Source organism: Giraffa tippelskirchi, chromosome 5, assembly GCF_054371585.1.
Source record: "Giraffa tippelskirchi isolate mGirTip1 chromosome 5, T2T-mGirTip1v1.2.pri, whole genome shotgun sequence".
In the NCBI taxonomy this organism is placed as follows: Eukaryota; Metazoa; Chordata; class Mammalia; order Artiodactyla; family Giraffidae; genus Giraffa; species Giraffa tippelskirchi.
In genome coordinates, this window is record NC_137279.1 from 102,349,485 (window position 1) to 102,370,902 (window position 21,418).

A 21,418-nucleotide genomic window follows, 5' to 3' on the forward strand; every position below is an offset into this window, starting at 1 on the left:
GTCACGACTTTCGTTCACGTCTATCAACCCATAGCCTCTCTCTTTTCCTTGGACTTATCTTGTTCGAAGTTTCTGATAGCAGAAGGTAATGCGCACTGTCAGTTTTTGGTATGTTTCTCTGAGGTAACGGAAAAGGCAATGGGAACCCACTCCAGTACTCTTGCCTGGAAAATCCCATGGATGGAGTAGCCTGGTAGGCTCCATGGGGTCGCGAAGTCCATGGGGACACGACTGTGCGACTTCTCTTTCACTTTTCACTTTCATGCATTGAGAAGGAAATGGCAACCCCCTCCAGTGTCTTGCCTGGAGAATCCCAGCGACGGGGGATCCTGGTGGTCTGCCGTCTATGAGGTCGCACAGACGGACACGACTGAAGCGACTTAGCAGCAGCAGCAGCAGCTCTGAGGGAAGACAGGGCCCTGGAACTTCCCAACCTGATGAATGGCCTCTGTTTGCAGCTTTGAGATTCATTTGACTTGATGGTGTGTGGATTCCACTCCCATTTAATCTCAGTGTGAAATCACTTATCCCATTAATAAACAACATTTCAGATGAAAAAAGCCTGAGTATTATAGCAGGCTGAGGATATAATTAAGTTGTTCCCCAGGAACTGTGGGGAAAAGGATATATTTAGCTGTTTGCACAGACTAGGGATCAGGATACTCTGCCGATGACATATCATCTCAAGGAAATTTGTCCAACGGCTCAAGAAGGAAACCCAGTGCCTTCTTCTGAGGCTCATTCTAGGGCCTCCTGGATTATTTCTGTCTCAATAGCCTGTTACCACATGCTGAAGATAGGCACAGGATTGGGCGTTTTGGAAAGGCATTTGCCTGACATAACTCTTCTGTTAATTTCTTTGCAGAAAACCAGAATGGTCACGATGACCTGAAAGGAGCAGCGGTTGTGGCCCCGAGGTAATTTTGAATATCTGTGGGCTCCTGTACAGTGATAACCTCTGCAGTCCTCTGATCCGGGGAAAGACAGAAAGTGCTGAATGTATTGTGTCGTCAGTTTTGCCCACCACTATTATTCTTTTTCATAATGTTCTCTGCTTTCACTGTGGTACTTATATTGTTTCCAATTTCTTATTTACTGGTCAAGTTTCAAACCCAAGTCAGTCGACCCAGGTGAACTAAGTCAGAGTGATTTTTTTGCACTCAATTTTTATATCAGGTGTGGTTTCTAGAGTGAGATGCATATCTGCTATATGTTTGGTGTTAGCATGCTGGCATGTGTGTTATAGTAATGTCAATGCCATGTAAGTGGAAGTGTGAAAGCCACTACTCCGTGTCCCTGTATGTGAGGCGTGACTGTACCATCACAGAGAAATCTGTCTGTTCATCAGCCTGTTATTTGGTCAGACCACTTAGCACCTACTGCTTTTTCTCTCTTCTGCCGCTGTAAAACCACGCTGTGTCTCACACACAAAACAGAGTTTTCTCCCTGTCATGGATCAGACCCTTGGCTTCACCACTCAAACATTCCATCAAAACCAGATAGGACTGTACAGTTTCTGATAAGTCTTGGCTTAGTCTTTTGCCGTCCCTCCCCACCAGGTTCAACAGACAGCTGCCACAGATGATAGAGAATGGAGTCCCACAGGACTCTCTAGATGAACACTACCTGACTTACTCAGTTCTTCCTGACCTGTCAGACTCCTTCTGGCCTTATCGGAGCAATGCCATCTTCTCACCTGAGGACGTGGATGTGTCTTATGCTCGGGATGTAACCAGTGAGTATTCTCTTGTGATAGAACTCCACCTATATGCCCAGGTAGACTCTGTACGCTTCGTACTCCCCACCTCTGGGGTGCTGAGGTTTGTCATCCCTGTTGGAAGCGCTGTAGACAGTGATTTGGATGAGACTCTGTGGTAGACTTTTAAGTACAGACATCAGGTGGGTCAGGGAGCTCTCATTCATTTTTTGGCTCCGGGCTTGTCTCTGTCACCCTGACCCCAGTATCAGGCATTTGACACAAAGCACTTGTGACAACTCTCAACCACCTCAGCTGGAAATCCACAGGAGGTGTCTGTCAGAACTCGTTTGGAGCCAGTGTGTTGTTCCCCGCAATGAGTTAAATTTTTGTCAATGTTCGTGGCCTCTCCAGAAGTGATGACAGACTTGCCTCTTTATAAGGAGAGGTGATTTCCATCATGTGTTTTACTGCGCTCAGCCCCAGTCTCCCTTTTCTCGATGTTGGCAGGTCTTAGCTAAGATGGTATCTGACCCCAAGACAGACACAACTGTCCCATTGCCTTGCTTGGATGTTTCCATGAAGTAAGGCTGGGCTCTGGCAGTTCCTCCAGCTTGAAATGGTCATGGTTTCTGTGTAGCACCAAAGATTCTTTTTGATTTGAAGGTTAATAGATTTCACAGGGCTTCCCTGGTGGCTCAGATGGTAAAGAATCTGACGGCAATGCAGGAGACCCAGGTTCAATCCCTGTATCATGAAGATCCTCTGGACAAGAGAATGGCACCCACTCTAGTATTCTTGGGTGGAGAATTCAATGGACAGAGAGGAGCCTGGTGGGCTATAGTCCATGCGGTCACAAAGAGACCGCCACTACTGAGCGGCTAACGCTTTCACAATTCACCCATCACTCTAGTCTCAAGTATAAATTCCTCTAAACCATCAACAACCACATAGTCTGATGGGACCAAGCAGCACTATAGAAATAATTCTAGAAAATAACTCAGCTCATTTTCTAGCATCTCTGTGGAAAATACATTTTTAAGTGCTTCTACAGACTCAGAACGAAGGCTGTTGGGAGAGATACCAGATCAAGCAGCAAATTTCCTCGATGGGTCTGGAAGCAGTCCAGTCTAATTCTCATACGACTTAAGTGTCCTAGAATATCTTTGCTAAAGAATTATGTTCTTACAATTAGAATATTAAGGTCCCTGTTGTATATGTGTTTCCTGAGTAGATATGTGTGAGATCTGATTTGCTTCTCATGACCTGCTGTCTCTGAATTTCCTACTAGACAATGAAAACGATCACAAGCAAGTGAGTGGACAAGAGCTCTCATTTCCCAGGTAATTTGAAGATCTGTGGGCTGTGAATGTCAGTGGTGACAGCAGGAGACCTCAGATCCAGAGAAAAATAGAAAGTACTCTATGTAACTCTTTCATCTATTCATGCAGCAGCAAGTATCTCTTTAGTAGTGTTGTCTATTTATGTTTCACAAGTTTGTGCGTTTCAGTTTTTCAATCCTTCAAGTTTAGTAATGTACAGTGAGTTGTCCCAGGTGAAATAACTAAACCTGGGAGTTCCTGTATTCATGTGTTTTCTCCTGAGTGGTTAAAGTAGGGTGAGAGACTATGAGTCTTACACTGGTTTGGCATCAGCATGTTGGTAAATATTTGATTTCAAGGGAGGAAAATCGAACGATATTCATATTACAACAAAATATTGAAAAAAATAGTTCTTGAAGGCAGAATATCTAGTCTATACCTCCTTTTTCTCCAACTCTGAAAAACTGATCTTGAAGCTATATTTGTGCCAAGAAATATTTTAAAATTGAATGGAATAGAGTCCAAACTCAAACACATCTTTAACTTCTTAAAAGCCGTGTTCACTTGGACACAGGATATCCAGATCAATACAATCTGTGCAGAAAAGTCTGAACCACTGTCCCTGCCTTCTGTGTGTGCTGGGGGTGGTGACGTTAGCATGTAGGGAAAATTCCATCTCCTCCTTCAACCGCTGGTTGTGTGCCCAGTGCCCAGAGAACCTGCTGTCTCTCTCCTACCCCATGGCACCCACACTCCACTCCACATCAGGAGGAGTTACTTCCCTCCTTAAGGGGACTGCCCTTTTGCTTTCTGTGAGCAAACTCAATGCCTGTCATGAAAACCAGCCAGATAGCTTGGGGTCGAATCCTCTTAATTTTCTGTCATCCCTTCTCCACCTGACACAGCGTGAACTTGCTGGATGTTGAAAAGCAGGTGGTGTTCCAGCAATCCCAAGATGAATGTGTTTCAGTACCTTCCACTCTCCAGGAAGGTTCTGCCTGCAACCAGCCTTCCAGTGATGGAAAATTTGCATTTGATGAAGAGAATGTGGAGTCTGCCATGGATGGAGCCTGTGGTTGCTCTCATGCTGAAGAGGATGAAATTTCGACTGGTCTCCCAGGTAGTCTTCGATATATCTGTTAGTCTACTCTGGGAGAATGATCCCGTTTGATAGACCCTATGCTTCCATACTGAAGCCTGATTTGAACCAGACTCTATAGTTGCATTTAAAATGAGACATTCTATGAATGAACTTTTCTAAGTTCCCTGTCATGGTTGTCCCTGGGGTAAACCACTCTACCCAAGGTGGTCCAGCCAGACTCACCTGAACCTTAGCAATTGTGGCACAGGAGGTACAAAGGCTTCCTAATTTTGAATGAACCTCTTATCTCACAGGAAATGCTTTAATTGTCATTTCTGGGTAATGTCCCTGCGTTCCTACACCTGTCCAAGGCTTTTTGCAGTCTTGTTTATTTCTTTGGAGATGTCACGACTTTCGTTCACGTCTATCAACCCATAGCCTCTCTCTTTTCCTTGGACTTATCTTGTTCGAAGTTTCTGATAGCAGAAGGTAATGCGCACTGTCAGTTTTTGGTATGTTTCTCTGAGGTAACGGAAAAGGCAATGGGAACCCACTCCAGTACTCTTGCCTGGAAAATCCCATGGATGGAGTAGCCTGGTAGGCTCCATGGGGTCGCGAAGTCCATGGGGACACGACTGTGCGACTTCTCTTTCACTTTTCACTTTCATGCATTGAGAAGGAAATGGCAACCCCCTCCAGTGTCTTGCCTGGAGAATCCCAGTGACGGGGGATCCTGGTGGTCTGCCGTCTATGAGGTCGCACAGACGGACACGACTGAAGCGACTTAGCAGCAGCAGCAGCAGCTCTGAGGGAAGACAGGGCCCTGGAACTTCCCAACCTGATGAATGGCCTCTGTTTGCAGCTTTGAGATTCATTTGACTTGATGGTGTGTGGATTCCACTCCCATTTAATCTCAGTGTGAAATCACTTATCCCATTAATAAACAACATTTCAGATGAAAAAAGCCTGAGTATTATAGCAGGCTGAGGATATAATTAAGTTGTTCCCCAGGAACTGTGGGGAAAAGGATATATTTAGCTGTTTGCACAGACTGGGGATCAGGATACTCTGCCGATGACATATCATATCAAGGAAATTTGTCCAATGGCTCAAGAAGGAAACCCAGTGCCTTCCTCTGAGGCTCATTCTAGGGCCTCCTGGATTATTTCTGTCTCAATAGCCTGTTACCACATTCTGAAGATAGGCACAGGATTGGGCGTTTTGGAAAGGCATTTGCCTGACATAACTCTTCTGTTAATTTCTTTACAGAAAACCAGAATGGTCACGATGACCTGAAAGGAGCAGCGGTTGTGGCCCCGAGGTAATTTTGAATATCTGTGGGCTCCTGTACAGTGATAACCTCTGCAGACCTCTGATCCGGGGAAAGACAGAAAGTGCTGAATGTATTGTGTCGTCAGTTTTGCCCACCACTATTATTCTTTTTCATAATGTTCTCTGCTTTCACTGTGGCACTTATATTGTTTCCAATTTCTTATTTACTGGTCAAGTTTCAAACCCAAGTCAGTCGACCCAGGTGAACTAAGTCAGAGTGATTTTTTTGCACTCAATTTTTATATCAGGTGTGGTTTCTAGAGTGAGATGCATATCTGCTATATGTTTGGTGTTAGCATGCTGGCATGTGTGTCATAGTAATGTCAATGCCATGTAAGTGGAAGTGTGAAAGCCACTACTCCGTGTCCCTGTATGTGAGGCGTGACTGTACCATCACAGAGAAATCTGTCTGTTCATCAGCCTGTTATTTGGTCAGACCACTGAGCACCTACTGCTTTTTCCCTCTTCTGCCCCTGTGAAACCACGCTGTGTCTCACACACAAAACAGAGTTTTCTCCCTGTCATGGATCAGACCCTTGGCTTCACCACTCAAACATTCCATCAAAACCAGATAGGACTGTACAGTTTCTGATAAGTCTTGGCTTAATCTTTTGCCGTCCCTCCCCACCAGGTTCAACAGACAGCTGCCACAGATGATAGAGAATGGAGTCCCACAGGACTCTCTAGATGAACACTACCTGACTTACTCAGTTCTTCCTGACCTGTCAGACTCCTTCTGGCCTTATCGGAGCAATGCCATCTTCTCACCTGAGGACGTGGATGTGTCTTATGCTCGAGATGTAACCAGTGAGTATTTTCTTGTGATAGAACTCCACCTATATGCCCAGGTAGACTCTGTACGCTTCGTACTCCCCACCTCTGGGGTGCTGAGGTTTGTCATCCCTGTTGGAAGCGCTGTAGACAGTGATTTGGATGAGACTCTGTGGTAGAGTTTTAAGTACAGACATCAGGTGGGTCAGGGAGCTCTCATTCATTTTTTGGCTCCGGGCTTGTCTCTGTCACCCTGACCCCAGTATCAGGCATTTGACACAAAGCGCTTGTGACAACTCTCAACCACCTCAGCTGGAAATCCACAGGAGGTGTCTGTCAGAACTCGTTTGGAGCCAGTGTGTTGTTCCCCGCAATGAGTTAAATTTTTGTCAATGTTCGTGGCCTCTCCAGAAGTGATGACAGACTTGCCTCTTTATAAGGAGAGGTGATTTCCATCATGTGTTTTACTGCGCTCAGCCCCAGTCTCCCTTTTCTCGATGTTGGCAGGTCTTAGCTAAGATGGTATCTGACCCCAAGACAGACACAACTGTCCCATTGCCTTGCTTGGATGTTTCCATGAAGTAAGGCTGGGCTCTGGCAGTTCCTCTAGCGTCAAATGGTCATGGTTTCTGTGTAGCACCAAAGATTCTTTTTGATTTGAAGGTTAATAGATTTCACTGGTCTTCCCTGGTGGCTCAGATGGTAAAGAATCTGCCCGCAATGCAGGAGACCCAGGTTCAATCCCTGTATCATGAAGATCCTCTGGACAAGAGAATGGCACCCACTCTAGTATTCTTGGGTGGAGAATTCAATGGACAGAGAGGAGCCTGGTGGGCTATAGTCCATGCGGTCACAAAGAGACCGCCACTACTGAGCGGCTAACGCTTTCACAATTCACCCATCACTCTAGTCTCAAGTATAAATTCCTCTAAACCATCAACAACCACATAGTCTGATGGGACCAAGCAGCACTATAGAAATAATTCTAGAAAATAACTCAGCTCATTTTCTAGCATCTCTGTGGAAAATACATTTTTAAGTGCTTCTACAGACTCAGAACGAAGGCTGTTGGGAGAGATACCAGATCAAGCAGCAAATTTCCTCGATGGGTCTGGAAGCAGTCCAGTCTAATTCTCATACGACTTAAGTGTCCTAGAATATCTTTGCTAAAGAATTATGTTCTTACAATTAGAATATTAAGGTCCCTGTTGTATATGTGTTTCCTGAGTAGATATGTGTGAGATCTGATTTGCTTCTCATGACCTGCTGTCTCTGAATTTCCTACTAGACAATGAAAACGATCACAAGCAAGTGAGTGGACAAGAGCTCTCATTTCCCAGGTAATTTGAAGATCTGTGGGCTGTGAATGTCAGTGGTGACAGCAGGAGACCTCAGATCCAGAGAAAAATAGAAAGTACTCTATGTAACTCTTTCATCTATTCATGCAGCAGCAAGTATCTCTTTAGTAGTGTTGTCTATTTATGTTTCACAAGTTTGTGCGTTTCAGTTTTTCAATCCTTCAAGTTTAGTAATGTACAGTGAGTTGTCCCAGGTGAAATAACTAAACCTGGGAGTTCCTGTATTCATGTGTTTTCTCCTGAGTGGTTAAAGTAGGGTGAGAGACTATGGGTCTTACACTGGTTTGGCATCAGCATGTTGGTAAATATTTGATTTCAAGGGAGGAAAATCGAACGATATTCATATTACAACAAAATATTGAAAAAAATAGTTCTTGAAGGCAGAATATCTAGTCTATACCTCCTTTTTCTCCAACTCTGAAAAACTGATCTTGAAGCTATATTTGTGCCAAGAAATATTTTAAAATTGAATGGAATAGAGTCCAAACTCAAACACATCTTTAACTTCTTAAAAGCCGTGTTCACTTGGACACAGGATATCCAGATCAATACAATCTGTGCAGAAAAGTCTGAACCACTGTCCCTGCCTTCTGTGTGTGCTGGGGGTGGTGACGTTAGCATGTAGGGAAAATTCCATCTCCTCCTTCAACCGCTGGTTGTGTGCCCAGTGCCCAGAGAACCTGCTGTCTCTCTCCTACCCCATGGCACCCACACTCCACTCCACATCAGGAGGAGTTACTTCCCTCCTTAAGGGGACTGCCCTTTTGCTTTCTGTGAGCAAACTCAATGCCTGTCATGAAAACCAGCCAGATAGCTTGGGGTCGAATCCTCTTAATTTTCTGTCATCCCTTCTCCACCTGACACAGCGTGAACTTGCTGGATGTTGAAAAGCAGGTGGTGTTCCAGCAATCCCAAGATGAATGTGTTTCAGTACCTTCCACTCTCCAGGAAGGTTCTGCCTGCAACCAGCCTTCCAGTGATGGAAAATTTGCATTTGATGAAGAGAATGTGGAGTCTGCCATGGATGGAGCCTGTGGTTGCTCTCATGCTGAAGAGGATGAAATTTCGACTGGTCTCCCAGGTAGTCTTCGATATATCTGTTAGTCTACTCTGGGAGAATGATCCCGTTTGATAGACCCTATGCTTCCATACTGAAGCCTGATTTGAACCAGACTCTATAGTTGCATTTAAAATGAGACATTCTATGAATGAACTTTTCTAAGTTCCCTGTCATGGTTGTCCCTGGGGTAAACCACTCTACCCAAGGTGGTCCAGCCAGACTCACCTGAACCTTAGCAATTGTGGCACAGGAGGTACAAAGGCTTCCTAATTTTGAATGAACCTCTTATCTCACAGGAAATGCTTTAATTGTCATTTCTGGGTAATGTCCCTGCGTTCCTACACCTGTCCAAGGCTTTTTGCAGTCTTGTTTATTTCTTTGGAGATGTCACGACTTTCGTTCACGTCTATCAACCCATAGCCTCTCTCTTTTCCTTGGACTTATCTTGTTCGAAGTTTCTGATAGCAGAAGGTAATGCGCACTGTCAGTTTTTGGTATGTTTCTCTGAGGTAACGGAAAAGGCAATGGGAACCCACTCCAGTACTCTTGCCTGGAAAATCCCATGGATGGAGTAGCCTGGTAGGCTCCATGGGGTCGCGAAGTCCATGGGGACACGACTGTGCGACTTCTCTTTCACTTTTCACTTTCATGCATTGAGAAGGAAATGGCAACCCCCTCCAGTGTCTTGCCTGGAGAATCCCAGCGACGGGGGATCCTGGTGGTCTGCCGTCTATGAGGTCGCACAGACGGACACGACTGAAGCGACTTAGCAGCAGCAGCAGCAGCTCTGAGGGAAGACAGGGCCCTGGAACTTCCCAACCTGATGAATGGCCTCTGTTTGCAGCTTTGAGATTCATTTGACTTGATGGTGTGTGGATTCCACTCCCATTTAATCTCAGTGTGAAATCACTTATCCCATTAATAAACAACATTTCAGATGAAAAAAGCCTGAGTATTATAGCAGGCTGAGGATATAATTAAGTTGTTCCCCAGGAACTGTGGGGAAAAGGATATATTTAGCTGTTTGCACAGACTAGGGATCAGGATACTCTGCCGATGACATATCATCTCAAGGAAATTTGTCCAACGGCTCAAGAAGGAAACCCAGTGCCTTCTTCTGAGGCTCATTCTAGGGCCTCCTGGATTATTTCTGTCTCAATAGCCTGTTACCACATTCTGAAGATAGGCACAGGATTGGGCGTTTTGGAAAGGCATTTGCCTGACATAACTCTTCTGTTAATTTCTTTGCAGAAAACCAGAATGGTCACGATGACCTGAAAGGAGCAGCGGTTGTGGCCCCGAGGTAATTTTGAATATCTGTGGGCTCCTGTACAGTGATAACCTCTGCAGTCCTCTGATCCGGGGAAAGACAGAAAGTGCTGAATGTATTGTGTCGTCAGTTTTGCCCACCACTATTATTCTTTTTCATAATGTTCTCTGCTTTCACTGTGGTACTTATATTGTTTCCAATTTCTTATTTACTGGTCAAGTTTCAAACCCAAGTCAGTCGACCCAGGTGAACTAAGTCAGAGTGATTTTTTTGCACTCAATTTTTCTATCAGGTGTGGTTTCTAGAGTGAGATGCATATCTGCTATATGTTTGGTGTTAGCATGCTGGCATGTGTGTCATAGTAATGTCAATGCCATGTAAGTGGAAGTGTGAAAGCCACTACTCCGTGTCCCTGTATGTGAGGCGTGACTGTACCATCACAGAGAAATCTGTCTGTTCATCAGCCTGTTATTTGGTCAGACCACTGAGCACCTACTGCTTTTTCTCTCTTCTGCCGCTGTAAAACCACGCTGTGTCTCACACACAAAACAGAGTTTTCTCCCTGTCATGGATCAGACCCTTGGCTTCACCACTCAAACATTCCATCAAAACCAGATAGGACTGTACAGTTTCTGATAAGTCTTGGCTTAGTCTTTTGCCGTCCCTCCCCACCAGGTTCAACAGACAGCTGCCACAGATGATAGAGAATGGAGTCCCACAGGACTCTCTAGATGAACACTACCTGACTTACTCAGTTCTTCCTGACCTGTCAGACTCCTTCTGGCCTTATCGGAGCAATGCCATCTTCTCACCTGAGGACGTGGATGTGTCTTATGCTCGAGATGTAACCAGTGAGTATTTTCTTGTGATAGAACTCCACCTATATGCCCAGGTAGACTCTGTACGCTTCGTACTCCCCACCTCTGGGGTGCTGAGGTTTGTCATCCCTGTTGGAAGCGCTGTAGACAGTGATTTGGATGAGACTCTGTGGTAGACTTTTAAGTACAGACATCAGGTGGGTCAGGGAGCTCTCATTCATTTTTTGGCTCCGGGCTTGTCTCTGTCACCCTGACCCCAGTATCAGGCATTTGACACAAAGCACTTGTGACAACTCTCAACCACCTCAGCTGGAAATCCACAGGAGGTGTCTGTCAGAACTCGTTTGGAGCCAGTGTGTTGTTCCCCACAATGAGTTAAATTTTTGTCAATGTTCGTGGCCTCTCCAGAAGTGATGACAGACTTGCCTCTTTATAAGGAGAGGTGATTTCCATCATGTGTTTTACTGCGCTCAGCCCCAGTCTCCCTTTTCTCGATGTTGGCAGGTCTTAGCTAAGATGGTATCTGACACCAAGACAGACACAACTGTCCCATTGCCTTGCTTGGATGTTTCCATGAAGTAAGGCTGGGCTCTGGCAGTTCCTCCAGCTTCAAATGGTCATGGTTTCTGTGTAGCACCAAAGATTCTTTTTGATTTGAAGGTTAATAGATTTCACTGGGCTTCCCTGGTGGCTCAGATGGTAAAGAATCTGCCCGCAATGCAGGAGACCCAGGTTCAATCCCTGTATCATGAAGATCCTCTGGACAAGAGAATGGCACCCACTCTAGTATTCTTGGGTGGAGAATTCAATGGACAGAGAGGAGCCTGGTGGGCTATAGTCCATGCGGTCACAAAGAGACCGCCACTACTGAGCGGCTAACGCTTTCACAATTCACCCATCACTCTAGTCTCAAGTATGAATTCCTCTAAACCATCAACAACCACATAGTCTGATGGGACCAAGCAGCACTATAGAAATAATTCTAGAAAATAACTCAGCTCATTTTCTAGCATCTCTGTGGAAAATACATTTTTAAGTGCTTCTACAGACTCAGAACGAAGGCTGTTGGGAGAGATACCAGATCAAGCAGCAAATTTCCTCGATGGGTCTGGAAGCAGTCCAGTCTAATTCTCATACGACTTAAGTGTCCTAGAATATCTTTGCTAAAGAATTATGTTCTTGCAATTAGAATATTAAGGTCCCTGTTGTATATGTGTTTCCTGAGTAGATATGTGTGAGATCTGATTTGCTTCTCATGACCTGCTGTCTCTGAATTTCCTACTAGACAATGAAAACGATCACAAGCGAGTGAGTGGACAAGAGCTCTCATTTCCCAGGTAATTTGAAAATCTGTGGGCTGTGAATGTCAGTGGTGACAGCAGGAGACCTCAGATCCAGAGAAAAATAGAAAGTACTCTATGTAACTCTTTCATCTATTCATGCAGCAGCAAGTATCTCTTTAGTAGTGTTGTCTATTTATGTTTCACAAGTTTGTGCGTTTCAGTTTTTCAATCCTTCAAGTTTAGTAATGTACAGTGAGTTGTCCCAGGTGAAATAACTAAACCTGGGAGTTCCTGTATTCGTGTGTTTTCTCCTGAGTGGTTAAAGTAGGGTGAGAGACTATGGGTCTTACACTGGTTTGGCATCAGCATGTTGGTAAATATTTGATTTCAAGGGAGGAAAATCGAACGATATTCATATTAAAACAAAATATTGAAAAAAATAGTTCTTGAAGGCAGAATATCTAGTCTATACCTCCTTTTTCTCCAACTCTGAAAAACTGATCTTGAAGCTATATTTGTGCCAAGAAATATTTTAAAATTGAATGGAATAGAGTCCAAACTCAAACACATCTTTAACTTCTTAAAAGCTGTGTTCACTTGGACACAGGATATCCAGATCAATACAATCTGTGCAGAAAAGTCTGAACCACTGTCCCTGCCTTCTGTGTGTGCTGGGGGTGGTGACGTTAGCATGTAGGGAAAATTCCATCTCCTCCTTCAACCGCTGGTTGTGTGCCCAGTGCCCAGAGAACCTGCTGTCTCTCTCCTACCCCATGGCACCCACACTCCACTCCACATCAGGAGGAGTTACTTCCCTCCTTAAGGGGACTGCCCTTTTGCTTTCTGTGAGCAAACTCAATGCCTGTCATGAAAACCAGCCAGATAGCTTGGGGTCGAATCCTCTTAATTTTCTGTCATCCCTTCTCCACCTGACACAGCGTGAACTTGCTGGATGTTGAAAAGCAGGTGGTGTTCCAGCAATCCCAAGATGAATGTGTTTCAGTACCTTCCACTCTCCAGGAAGGTTCTGCCTGCAACCAGCCTTCCAGTGATGGAAAATTTGCATTTGATGAAGAGAATGTGGAGTCTGCCATGGATGGAGCCTGTGGTTGCTCTCATGCTGAAGAGGATGAAATTTCGACTGGTCTCCCAGGTAGTCTTCGATATATCTGTTAGTCTACTCTGGGAGAATGATCCCGTTTGATAGACCCTATGCTTCCATACTGAAGCCTGATTTGAACCAGACTCTATAGTTGCATTTAAAATGAGACATTCTATGAATGAACTTTTCTAAGTTCCCTGTCATGGTTGTCCCTGGGGTAAACCACTCTACCCAAGGTGGTCCAGCCAGACTCACCTGAACCTTAGCAATTGTGGCACAGGAGGTACAAAGGCTTCCTAATTTTGAATGAACCTCTTATCTCACAGGAAATGCTTTAATTGTCATTTCTGGGTAATGTCCCTGCGTTCCTACACCTGTCCAAGGCTTTTTGCAGTCTTGTTTATTTCTTTGGAGATGTCACGACTTTCGTTCACGTCTATCAACCCATAGCCTCTCTCTTTTCCTTGGACTTATCTTGTTCGAAGTTTCTGATAGCAGAAGGTAATGCGCACTGTCAGTTTTTGGTATGTTTCTCTGAGGTAACGGAAAAGGCAATGGGAACCCACTCCAGTACTCTTGCCTGGAAAATCCCATGGATGGAGTAGCCTGGTAGGCTCCATGGGGTCGCGAAGTCCATGGGGACACGACTGTGCGACTTCTCTTTCACTTTTCACTTTCATGCATTGAGAAGGAAATGGCAACCCCCTCCAGTGTCTTGCCTGGAGAATCCCAGCGACGGGGGATCCTGGTGGTCTGCCGTCTATGAGGTCGCACAGACGGACACGACTGAAGCGACTTAGCAGCAGCAGCAGCAGCTCTGAGGGAAGACAGGGCCCTGGAACTTCCCAACCTGATGAATGGCCTCTGTTTGCAGCTTTGAGATTCATTTGACTTGATGGTGTGTGGATTCCACTCCCATTTAATCTCAGTGTGAAATCACTTATCCCATTAATAAACAACATTTCAGATGAAAAAAGCCTGAGTATTATAGCAGGCTGAGGATATAATTAAGTTGTTCCCCAGGAACTGTGGGGAAAAGGATATATTTAGCTGTTTGCACAGACTAGGGATCAGGATACTCTGCCGATGACATATCATCTCAAGGAAATTTGTCCAACGGCTCAAGAAGGAAACCCAGTGCCTTCTTCTGAGGCTCATTCTAGGGCCTCCTGGATTATTTCTGTCTCAATAGCCTGTTACCACATTCTGAAGATAGGCACAGGATTGGGCGTTTTGGAAAGGCATTTGCCTGACATAACTCTTCTGTTAATTTCTTTGCAGAAAACCAGAATGGTCACGATGACCTGAAAGGAGCAGCGGTTGTGGCCCCGAGGTAATTTTGAATATCTGTGGGCTCCTGTACAGTGATAACCTCTGCAGTCCTCTGATCCGGGGAAAGACAGAAAGTGCTGAATGTATTGTGTCGTCAGTTTTGCCCACCACTATTATTCTTTTTCATAATGTTCTCTGCTTTCACTGTGGTACTTATATTGTTTCCAATTTCTTATTTACTGGTCAAGTTTCAAACCCAAGTCAGTCGACCCAGGTGAACTAAGTCAGAGTGATTTTTTTGCACTCAATTTTTATATCAGGTGTGGTTTCTAGAGTGAGATGCATATCTGCTATATGTTTGGTGTTAGCATGCTGGCATGTGTGTTATAGTAATGTCAATGCCATGTAAGTGGAAGTGTGAAAGCCACTACTCCGTGTCCCTGTATGTGAGGCGTGACTGTACCATCACAGAGAAATCTGTCTGTTCATCAGCCTGTTATTTGGTCAGACCACTGAGCACCTACTGCTTTTTCTCTCTTCTGCCGCTGTAAAACCACGCTGTGTCTCACACACAAAACAGAGTTTTCTCCCTGTCATGGATCAGACCCTTGGCTTCACCACTCAAACATTCCATCAAAACCAGATAGGACTGTACAGTTTCTGATAAGTCTTGGCTTAGTCTTTTGCCGTCCCTCCCCACCAGGTTCAACAGACAGCTGCCACAGATGATAGAGAATGGAGTCCCACAGTACTCTCTAGATGAACACTACCTGACTTACTCAGTTCTTCCTGACCTGTCAGACTCCTTCTGGCCTTATCGGAGCAATGCCATCTTCTCACCTGAGGACGTGGATGTGTCTTATGCTCGGGATGTAACCAGTGAGTATTTTCTTGTGATAGAACTCCACCTATATGCCCAGGTAGACTCTGTACGCTTCGTACTCCCCACCTCTGGGGTGCTGAGGTTTGTCATCCCTGTTGGAAGCGCTGTAGACAGTGATTTGGATGAGACTCTGTGGTAGACTTTTAAGCACAGACATCAGGTGGGTCAGGGAGCTCTCATTCATTTTTTGGCTCCGGGCTTGTCTCTGTCACCCTGACCCCAGTATCAGGCATTTGACACAAAGCACTTGTGACAACTCTCAACCACCTCAGCTGGAAATCCACAGGAGGTGTCTGTCAGAACTCGTTTGGAGCCAGTGTGTTGTTCCCCGCAATGAGTTAAATTTTTGTCAATGTTCGTGGCCTCTCCAGAAGTGATGACAGACTTGCCTCTTTATAAGGAGAGGTGATTTCCATCATGTGTTTTACTGCGCTCAGCCCCAGTCTCCCTTTTCTCGATGTTGGCAGGTCTTAGCTAAGATGGTATCTGACCCCAAGACAGACACAACTGTCCCATTGCCTTGCTTGGATGTTTCCATGAAGTAAGGCTGGGCTCTGGCAGTTCCTCCAGCTTGAAATGGTCATGGTTTCTGTGTAGCACCAAAGATTCTTTTTGATTTGAAGGTTAATAGATTTCACTGGGCTTCCCTGGTGGCTCAGATGGTAAAGAATCTGACGGCAATGCAGGAGACCCAGGTTCAATCCCTGTATCATGAAGATCCTCTGGACAAGAGAATGGCACCCACTCTAGTATTCTTGGGTGGAGAATTCAATGGACAGAGAGGAGCCTGGTGGGCTATAGTCCATGCGGTCACAAAGAGACCGCCACTACTGAGCGGCTAACGCTTTCACAATTCACCCATCACTCTAGTCTCAAGTATAAATTCCTCTAAACCATCAACAACCACATAGTCTGATGGGACCAAGCAGCACTATAGAAATAATTCTAGAAAATAACTCAGCTCATTTTCTAGCATCTCTGTGGAAAATACATTTTTAAGTGCTTCTACAGACTCAGAACGAAGGCTGTTGGGAGAGATACCAGATCAAGCAGCAAATTTCCTCGATGGGTCTGGAAGCAGTCCAGTCTAATTCTCATACGACTTAAGTGTCCTAGAATATCTTTGCTAAAGAATTATGTTCTTACAATTAGAATATTAAGGTCCCTGTTGTATATGTGTTTCCTGAGTAGATATGTGTGAGATCTGATTTGCTTCTCATGACCTGCTGTCTCTGAATTTCCTACTAGACAATGAAAACGATCACAAGCAAGTGAGTGGACAAGAGCTCTCATTTCCCAGGTAATTTGAAGATCTGTGGGCTGTGAATGTCAGTGGTGACAGCAGGAGACCTCAGATCCAGAGAAAAATAGAAAGTACTCTATGTAACTCTTTCATCTATTCATGCAGCAGCAAGTATCTCTTTAGTAGTGTTGTCTATTTATGTTTCACAAGTTTGTGCGTTTCAGTTTTTCAATCCTTCAAGTTTAGTAATGTACAGTGAGTTGTCCCAGGTGAAATAACTAAACCTGGGAGTTCCTGTATTCATGTGTTTTCTCCTGAGTGGTTAAAGTAGGGTGAGAGACTATGGGTCTTACACTGGTTTGGCATCAGCATGTTGGTAAATATTTGATTTCAAGGGAGGAAAATCGAACGATATTCATATTACAACAAAATATTGAAAAAAATAGTTCTTGAAGGCAGAATATCTAGTCTATACCTCCTTTTTCTCCAACTCTGAAAAACTGATCTTGAAGCTATATTTGTGCCAAGAAATATTTTAAAATTGAATGGAATAGAGTCCAAACTCAAACACATCTTTAACTTCTTAAAAGCCGTGTTCACTTGGACACAGGATATCCAGATCAATACAATCTGTGCAGAAAAGTCTGAACCACTGTCCCTGCCTTCTGTGTGTGCTGGGGGTGGTGACGTTAGCATGTAGGGAAAATTCCATCTCCTCCTTCAACCGCTGGTTGTGTGCCCAGTGCCCAGAGAACCTGCTGTCTCTCTCCTACCCCATGGCACCCACACTCCACTCCACATCAGGAGGAGTTACTTCCCTCCTTAAGGGGACTGCCCTTTTGCTTTCTGTGAGCAAACTCAATGCCTGTCATGAAAACCAGCCAGATAGCTTGGGGTCGAATCCTCTTAATTTTCTGTCATCCCTTCTCCACCTGACACAGCGTGAACTTGCTGGATGTTGAAAAGCAGGTGGTGTTCCAGCAATCCCAAGATGAATGTGTTTCAGTACCTTCCACTCTCCAGGAAGGTTCTGCCTGCAACCAGCCTTCCAGTGATGGAAAATTTGCATTTGATGAAGAGAATGTGGAGTCTGCCATGGATGGAGCCTGTGGTTGCTCTCATGCTGAAGAGGATGAAATTTCGACTGGTCTCCCAGGTAGTCTTCGATATATCTGTTAGTCTACTCTGGGAGAATGATCCCGTTTGATAGACCCTATGCTTCCATACTGAAGCCTGATTTGAACCAGACTCTATAGTTGCATTTAAAATGAGACATTCTATGAATGAACTTTTCTAAGTTCCCTGTCATGGTTGTCCCTGGGGTAAACCACTCTACCCAAGGTGGTCCAGCCAGACTCACCTGAACCTTAGCAATTGTGGCACAGGAGGTACAAAGGCTTCCTAATTTTGAATGAACCTCTTATCTCACAGGAAATGCTTTAATTGTCATTTCTGGGTAATGTCCCTGCGTTCCTACACCTGTCCAAGGCTTTTTGCAGTCTTGTTTATTTCTTTGGAGATGTCACGACTTTCGTTCACGTCTATCAACCCATAGCCTCTCTCTTTTCCTTGGACTTATCTTGTTCGAAGTTTCTGATAGCAGAAGGTAATGCGCACTGTCATTTTTTGGTATGTTTCTCTGAGGTAACGGAAAAGGCAATGGGAACCCACTCCAGTACTCTTGCCTGGAAAATCCCATGGATGGAGTAGCCTGGTAGGCTCCATGGGGTCGCGAAGTCCATGGGGACACGACTGTGCGACTTCACTTTCACTTTTCACTTTCATGCATTGAGAAGGAAATGGCAACCCCCTCCAGTGTCTTGCCTGGAGAATCCCAGCGACGGGGGATCCTGGTGGTCTGCCGTCTATGAGGTCGCACAGACGGACACGACTGAAGCGACTTAGCAGCAGCAGCAGCAGCTCTGAGGGAAGACAGGGCCCTGGAACTTCCCAACCTGATGAATGGCCTCTGTTTGCAGCTTTGAGATTCATTTGACTTGATGGTGTGTGGATTCCACTCCCATTTAATCTCAGTGTGAAATCACTTATCCCATTAATAAACAACATTTCAGATGAAAAAAGCCTGAGTATTATAGCAGGCTGAGGATATAATTAAGTTGTTCCCCAGGAACTGTGGGGAAAAGGATATATTTAGCTGTTTGCACAGACTGGGGATCAGGATACTCTGCCGATGACATATCATATCAAGGAAATTTGTCCAATGGCTCAAGAAGGAAACCCAGTGCCTTCCTCTGAGGCTCATTCTAGGGCCTCCTGGATTATTTCTGTCTCAATAGCCTGTTACCACATTCTGAAGATAGGCACAGGATTGGGCGTTTTGGAAAGGCATTTGCCTGACATAACTCTTCTGTTAATTTCTTTGCAGAAAACCAGAATGGTCACGATGACCTGAAAGGAGCAGCGGTTGTGGCCCCGAGGTAATTTTGAATATCTGTGGGCTCCTGTACAGTGATAACCTCTGCAGACCTCTGATCCGGGGAAAGACAGAAAGTGCTGAATGTATTGTGTCGTCAGTTTTGCCCACCACTATTATTCTTTTTCATAATGTTCTCTGCTTTCACTGTGGCACTTATATTGTTTCCAATTTCTTATTTACTGGTCAAGTTTCAAACCCAAGTCAGTCGACCCAGGTGAACTAAGTCAGAGTGATTTTTTTGCACTCAATTTTTCTATCAGGTGTGGTTTCTAGAGTGAGATGCATATCTGCTATATGTTTGGTGTTAGCATGCTGGCATGTGTGTCATAGTAATGTCAATGCCATGTAAGTGGAAGTGTGAAAGCCACTACTCCGTGTCCCTGTATGTGAGGCGTGACTGTACCATCACAGAGAAATCTGTCTGTTCATCAGCCTGTTATTTGGTCAGACCACTGAGCACCTACTGCTTTTTCCCTCTTCTGCCCCTGTGAAACCACGCTGTGTCTCACACACAAAACAGAGTTTTCTCCCTGTCATGGATCAGACCCTTGGCTTCACCACTCAAACATTCCATCAAAACCAGATAGGACTGTACAGTTTCTGATAAGTCTTGGCTTAATCTTTTGCCGTCCCTCCCCACCAGGTTCAACAGACAGCTGCCACAGATGATAGAGAATGGAGTCCCACAGGACTCTCTAGATGAACACTACCTGACTTACTCAGTTCTTCCTGACCTGTCAGACTCCTTCTGGCCTTATCGGAGCAATGCCATCTTCTCACCTGAGGACGTGGATGTGTCTTATGCTCGAGATGTAACCAGTGAGTATTTTCTTGTGATAGAACTCCACCTATATGCCCATGTAGACTCTGTACGCTTCGTCCTCCCCACCTCTGGGGTGCTGAGGTTTGTCATCCCTGTTGGAAGCGCTGTAGACAGTGATTTGGATGAGACTCTGTGGTAGAGTTTTAAGTACAGACATCAGGTGGGTCAGGGAGCTCTCATTCATTTTTTGGCTCCGGGCTTGTCTCTGTCACCCTGACCCCAGTATCAGGCATTTGACACAAAGCGCTTGTGACAACTCTCAACCACCTCAGCTGGAAATCCACAGGAGGTGTCTGTCAGAACTCGTTTGGAGCCAGTGTGTTGTTCCCCGCAATGAGTTAAATTTTTGTCAATGTTCGTGGCCTCTCCAGAAGTGATGACAGACTTGCCTCTTTATAAGGAGAGGTGATTTCCATCATGTGTTTTACTGCGCTCAGCCCCAGTCTCCCTTTTCTCGATGTTGGCAGGTCTTAGCTAAGATGGTATCTGACCCCAAGACAGACACAACTGTCCCATTGCCTTGCTTGGATGTTTCCATGAAGTAAGGCTGGGCTCTGGCAGTTCCTCTAGCGTCAAATGGTCATGGTTTCTGTGTAGCACCAAAGATTCTTTTTGATTTGAAGGTTAATAGATTTCACTGGGCTTCCCTGGTGGCTCAGATGGTAAAGAATCTGCCCGCAATGCAGGAGACCCAGGTTCAATCCCTGCATCATGAAGATCCTCTGGACAAGAGAATGGCACCCACTCTAGTATTCTGGGGTGGAGAATTCAATGGACAGAGAGGAGCCTGGTGGGCTATAGTCCATGCGGTCACAAAGAGACCGCCACCACTGAGCGGCTAACGCTTTCACAATTCACCCATCACTCTAGTCTCAAGTATAAATTCCTCTAAACCATCAACAACCACATAATCTGATGGGACCAAGCAGCACTATAGAAATAATTCTAGAAAATAACTCAGCTCATTTTCTAGCATCTCTGTGGAAAATACATTTTTAAGTGCTTCTACAGACTCAGAACAAAGGCTGTTGGGAGAGATACCAGATCAAGCAGCAAATTTCCTCGATGGGTCTGGAAGCAGTCCAGTCTAATTCTCATATGACTTAAGTGTCCTAGAATATCTTTGCCAAAGAATTATGTTCTTACAATTAGAATATTAAGGTCCCTGTTGTATATGTGTTTCCTGAGTAGATATGTGTGAGATCTGATTTGCTTCTTATGACCTGCTGTCTCTGAATTTCCTACTAGACAATGAAAACGATCACAAGAAAATGAGTGGACAAGAGCTCTCATTTCCCAGGTAATTTGAAGATCTGTGGGCTGTGAATGTCAGTGGTGACAGCAGGAGACCTCAGATCCAGAGAAAAATAGAAAGTACTCTATGTAACTCTTTCATCTATTCATTCAACAGCAATTATCTCTTTAATAGTGTTGTCTATTTATGTTTCACAAGTTTGTGCGTTTCAGTTTTTGAATCCTTCAAGTTTAGTAATGTACAGTGGGTTGACCCTGGTCAAATAACTAAACCTTGGAGTTGCTGTATTCGTGTGTTTTCTCCTGAGTGGTTAAAGTAGGGTGAGAGCCTATGGGTCTTCCACTGGTTTGGCATCAGCATGTTGGTAAATATTGGATTTCAAGGGAGGAAAAGAGAACGATATTCATATTAC

The 21,418-nt window shown here is 44.8% G+C and overlaps 1 protein-coding gene and 1 long non-coding RNA gene across 2 annotated transcripts in view; one reads left to right on the forward strand and one right to left on the reverse strand.

Moving 5' to 3' along the window:
* Positions 1-21,418, reverse strand: part of LOC145504771 (uncharacterized) — a 375,749-nt gene that overhangs the window by 243,369 nt on the left and 110,962 nt on the right. The gene's annotated exons all lie outside the window — the stretch shown is intronic.
* Positions 1-21,418, forward strand: part of LOC145504750 (NBPF family member NBPF10-like) — a 190,939-nt gene that overhangs the window by 62,133 nt on the left and 107,388 nt on the right. Inside the window, exons 39-57 of the mRNA XM_081486057.1 lie at positions 866-917; positions 1,560-1,735; positions 2,988-3,039; positions 3,924-4,138; positions 5,369-5,420; positions 6,063-6,238; positions 7,491-7,542; positions 8,427-8,641; positions 9,872-9,923; positions 10,566-10,741; positions 11,994-12,045; positions 12,930-13,144; positions 14,375-14,426; positions 15,069-15,244; positions 16,497-16,548; positions 17,433-17,647; positions 18,878-18,929; positions 19,572-19,747; positions 21,000-21,051. Of these exons, the coding sequence (XP_081342183.1) occupies positions 866-917; positions 1,560-1,735; positions 2,988-3,039; positions 3,924-4,138; positions 5,369-5,420; positions 6,063-6,238; positions 7,491-7,542; positions 8,427-8,641; positions 9,872-9,923; positions 10,566-10,741; positions 11,994-12,045; positions 12,930-13,144; positions 14,375-14,426; positions 15,069-15,244; positions 16,497-16,548; positions 17,433-17,647; positions 18,878-18,929; positions 19,572-19,747; positions 21,000-21,051 (2,260 nt within the window). The remainder of the gene's footprint in view (positions 1-865; positions 918-1,559; positions 1,736-2,987; positions 3,040-3,923; positions 4,139-5,368; positions 5,421-6,062; positions 6,239-7,490; positions 7,543-8,426; positions 8,642-9,871; positions 9,924-10,565; positions 10,742-11,993; positions 12,046-12,929; positions 13,145-14,374; positions 14,427-15,068; positions 15,245-16,496; positions 16,549-17,432; positions 17,648-18,877; positions 18,930-19,571; positions 19,748-20,999; positions 21,052-21,418) is intronic.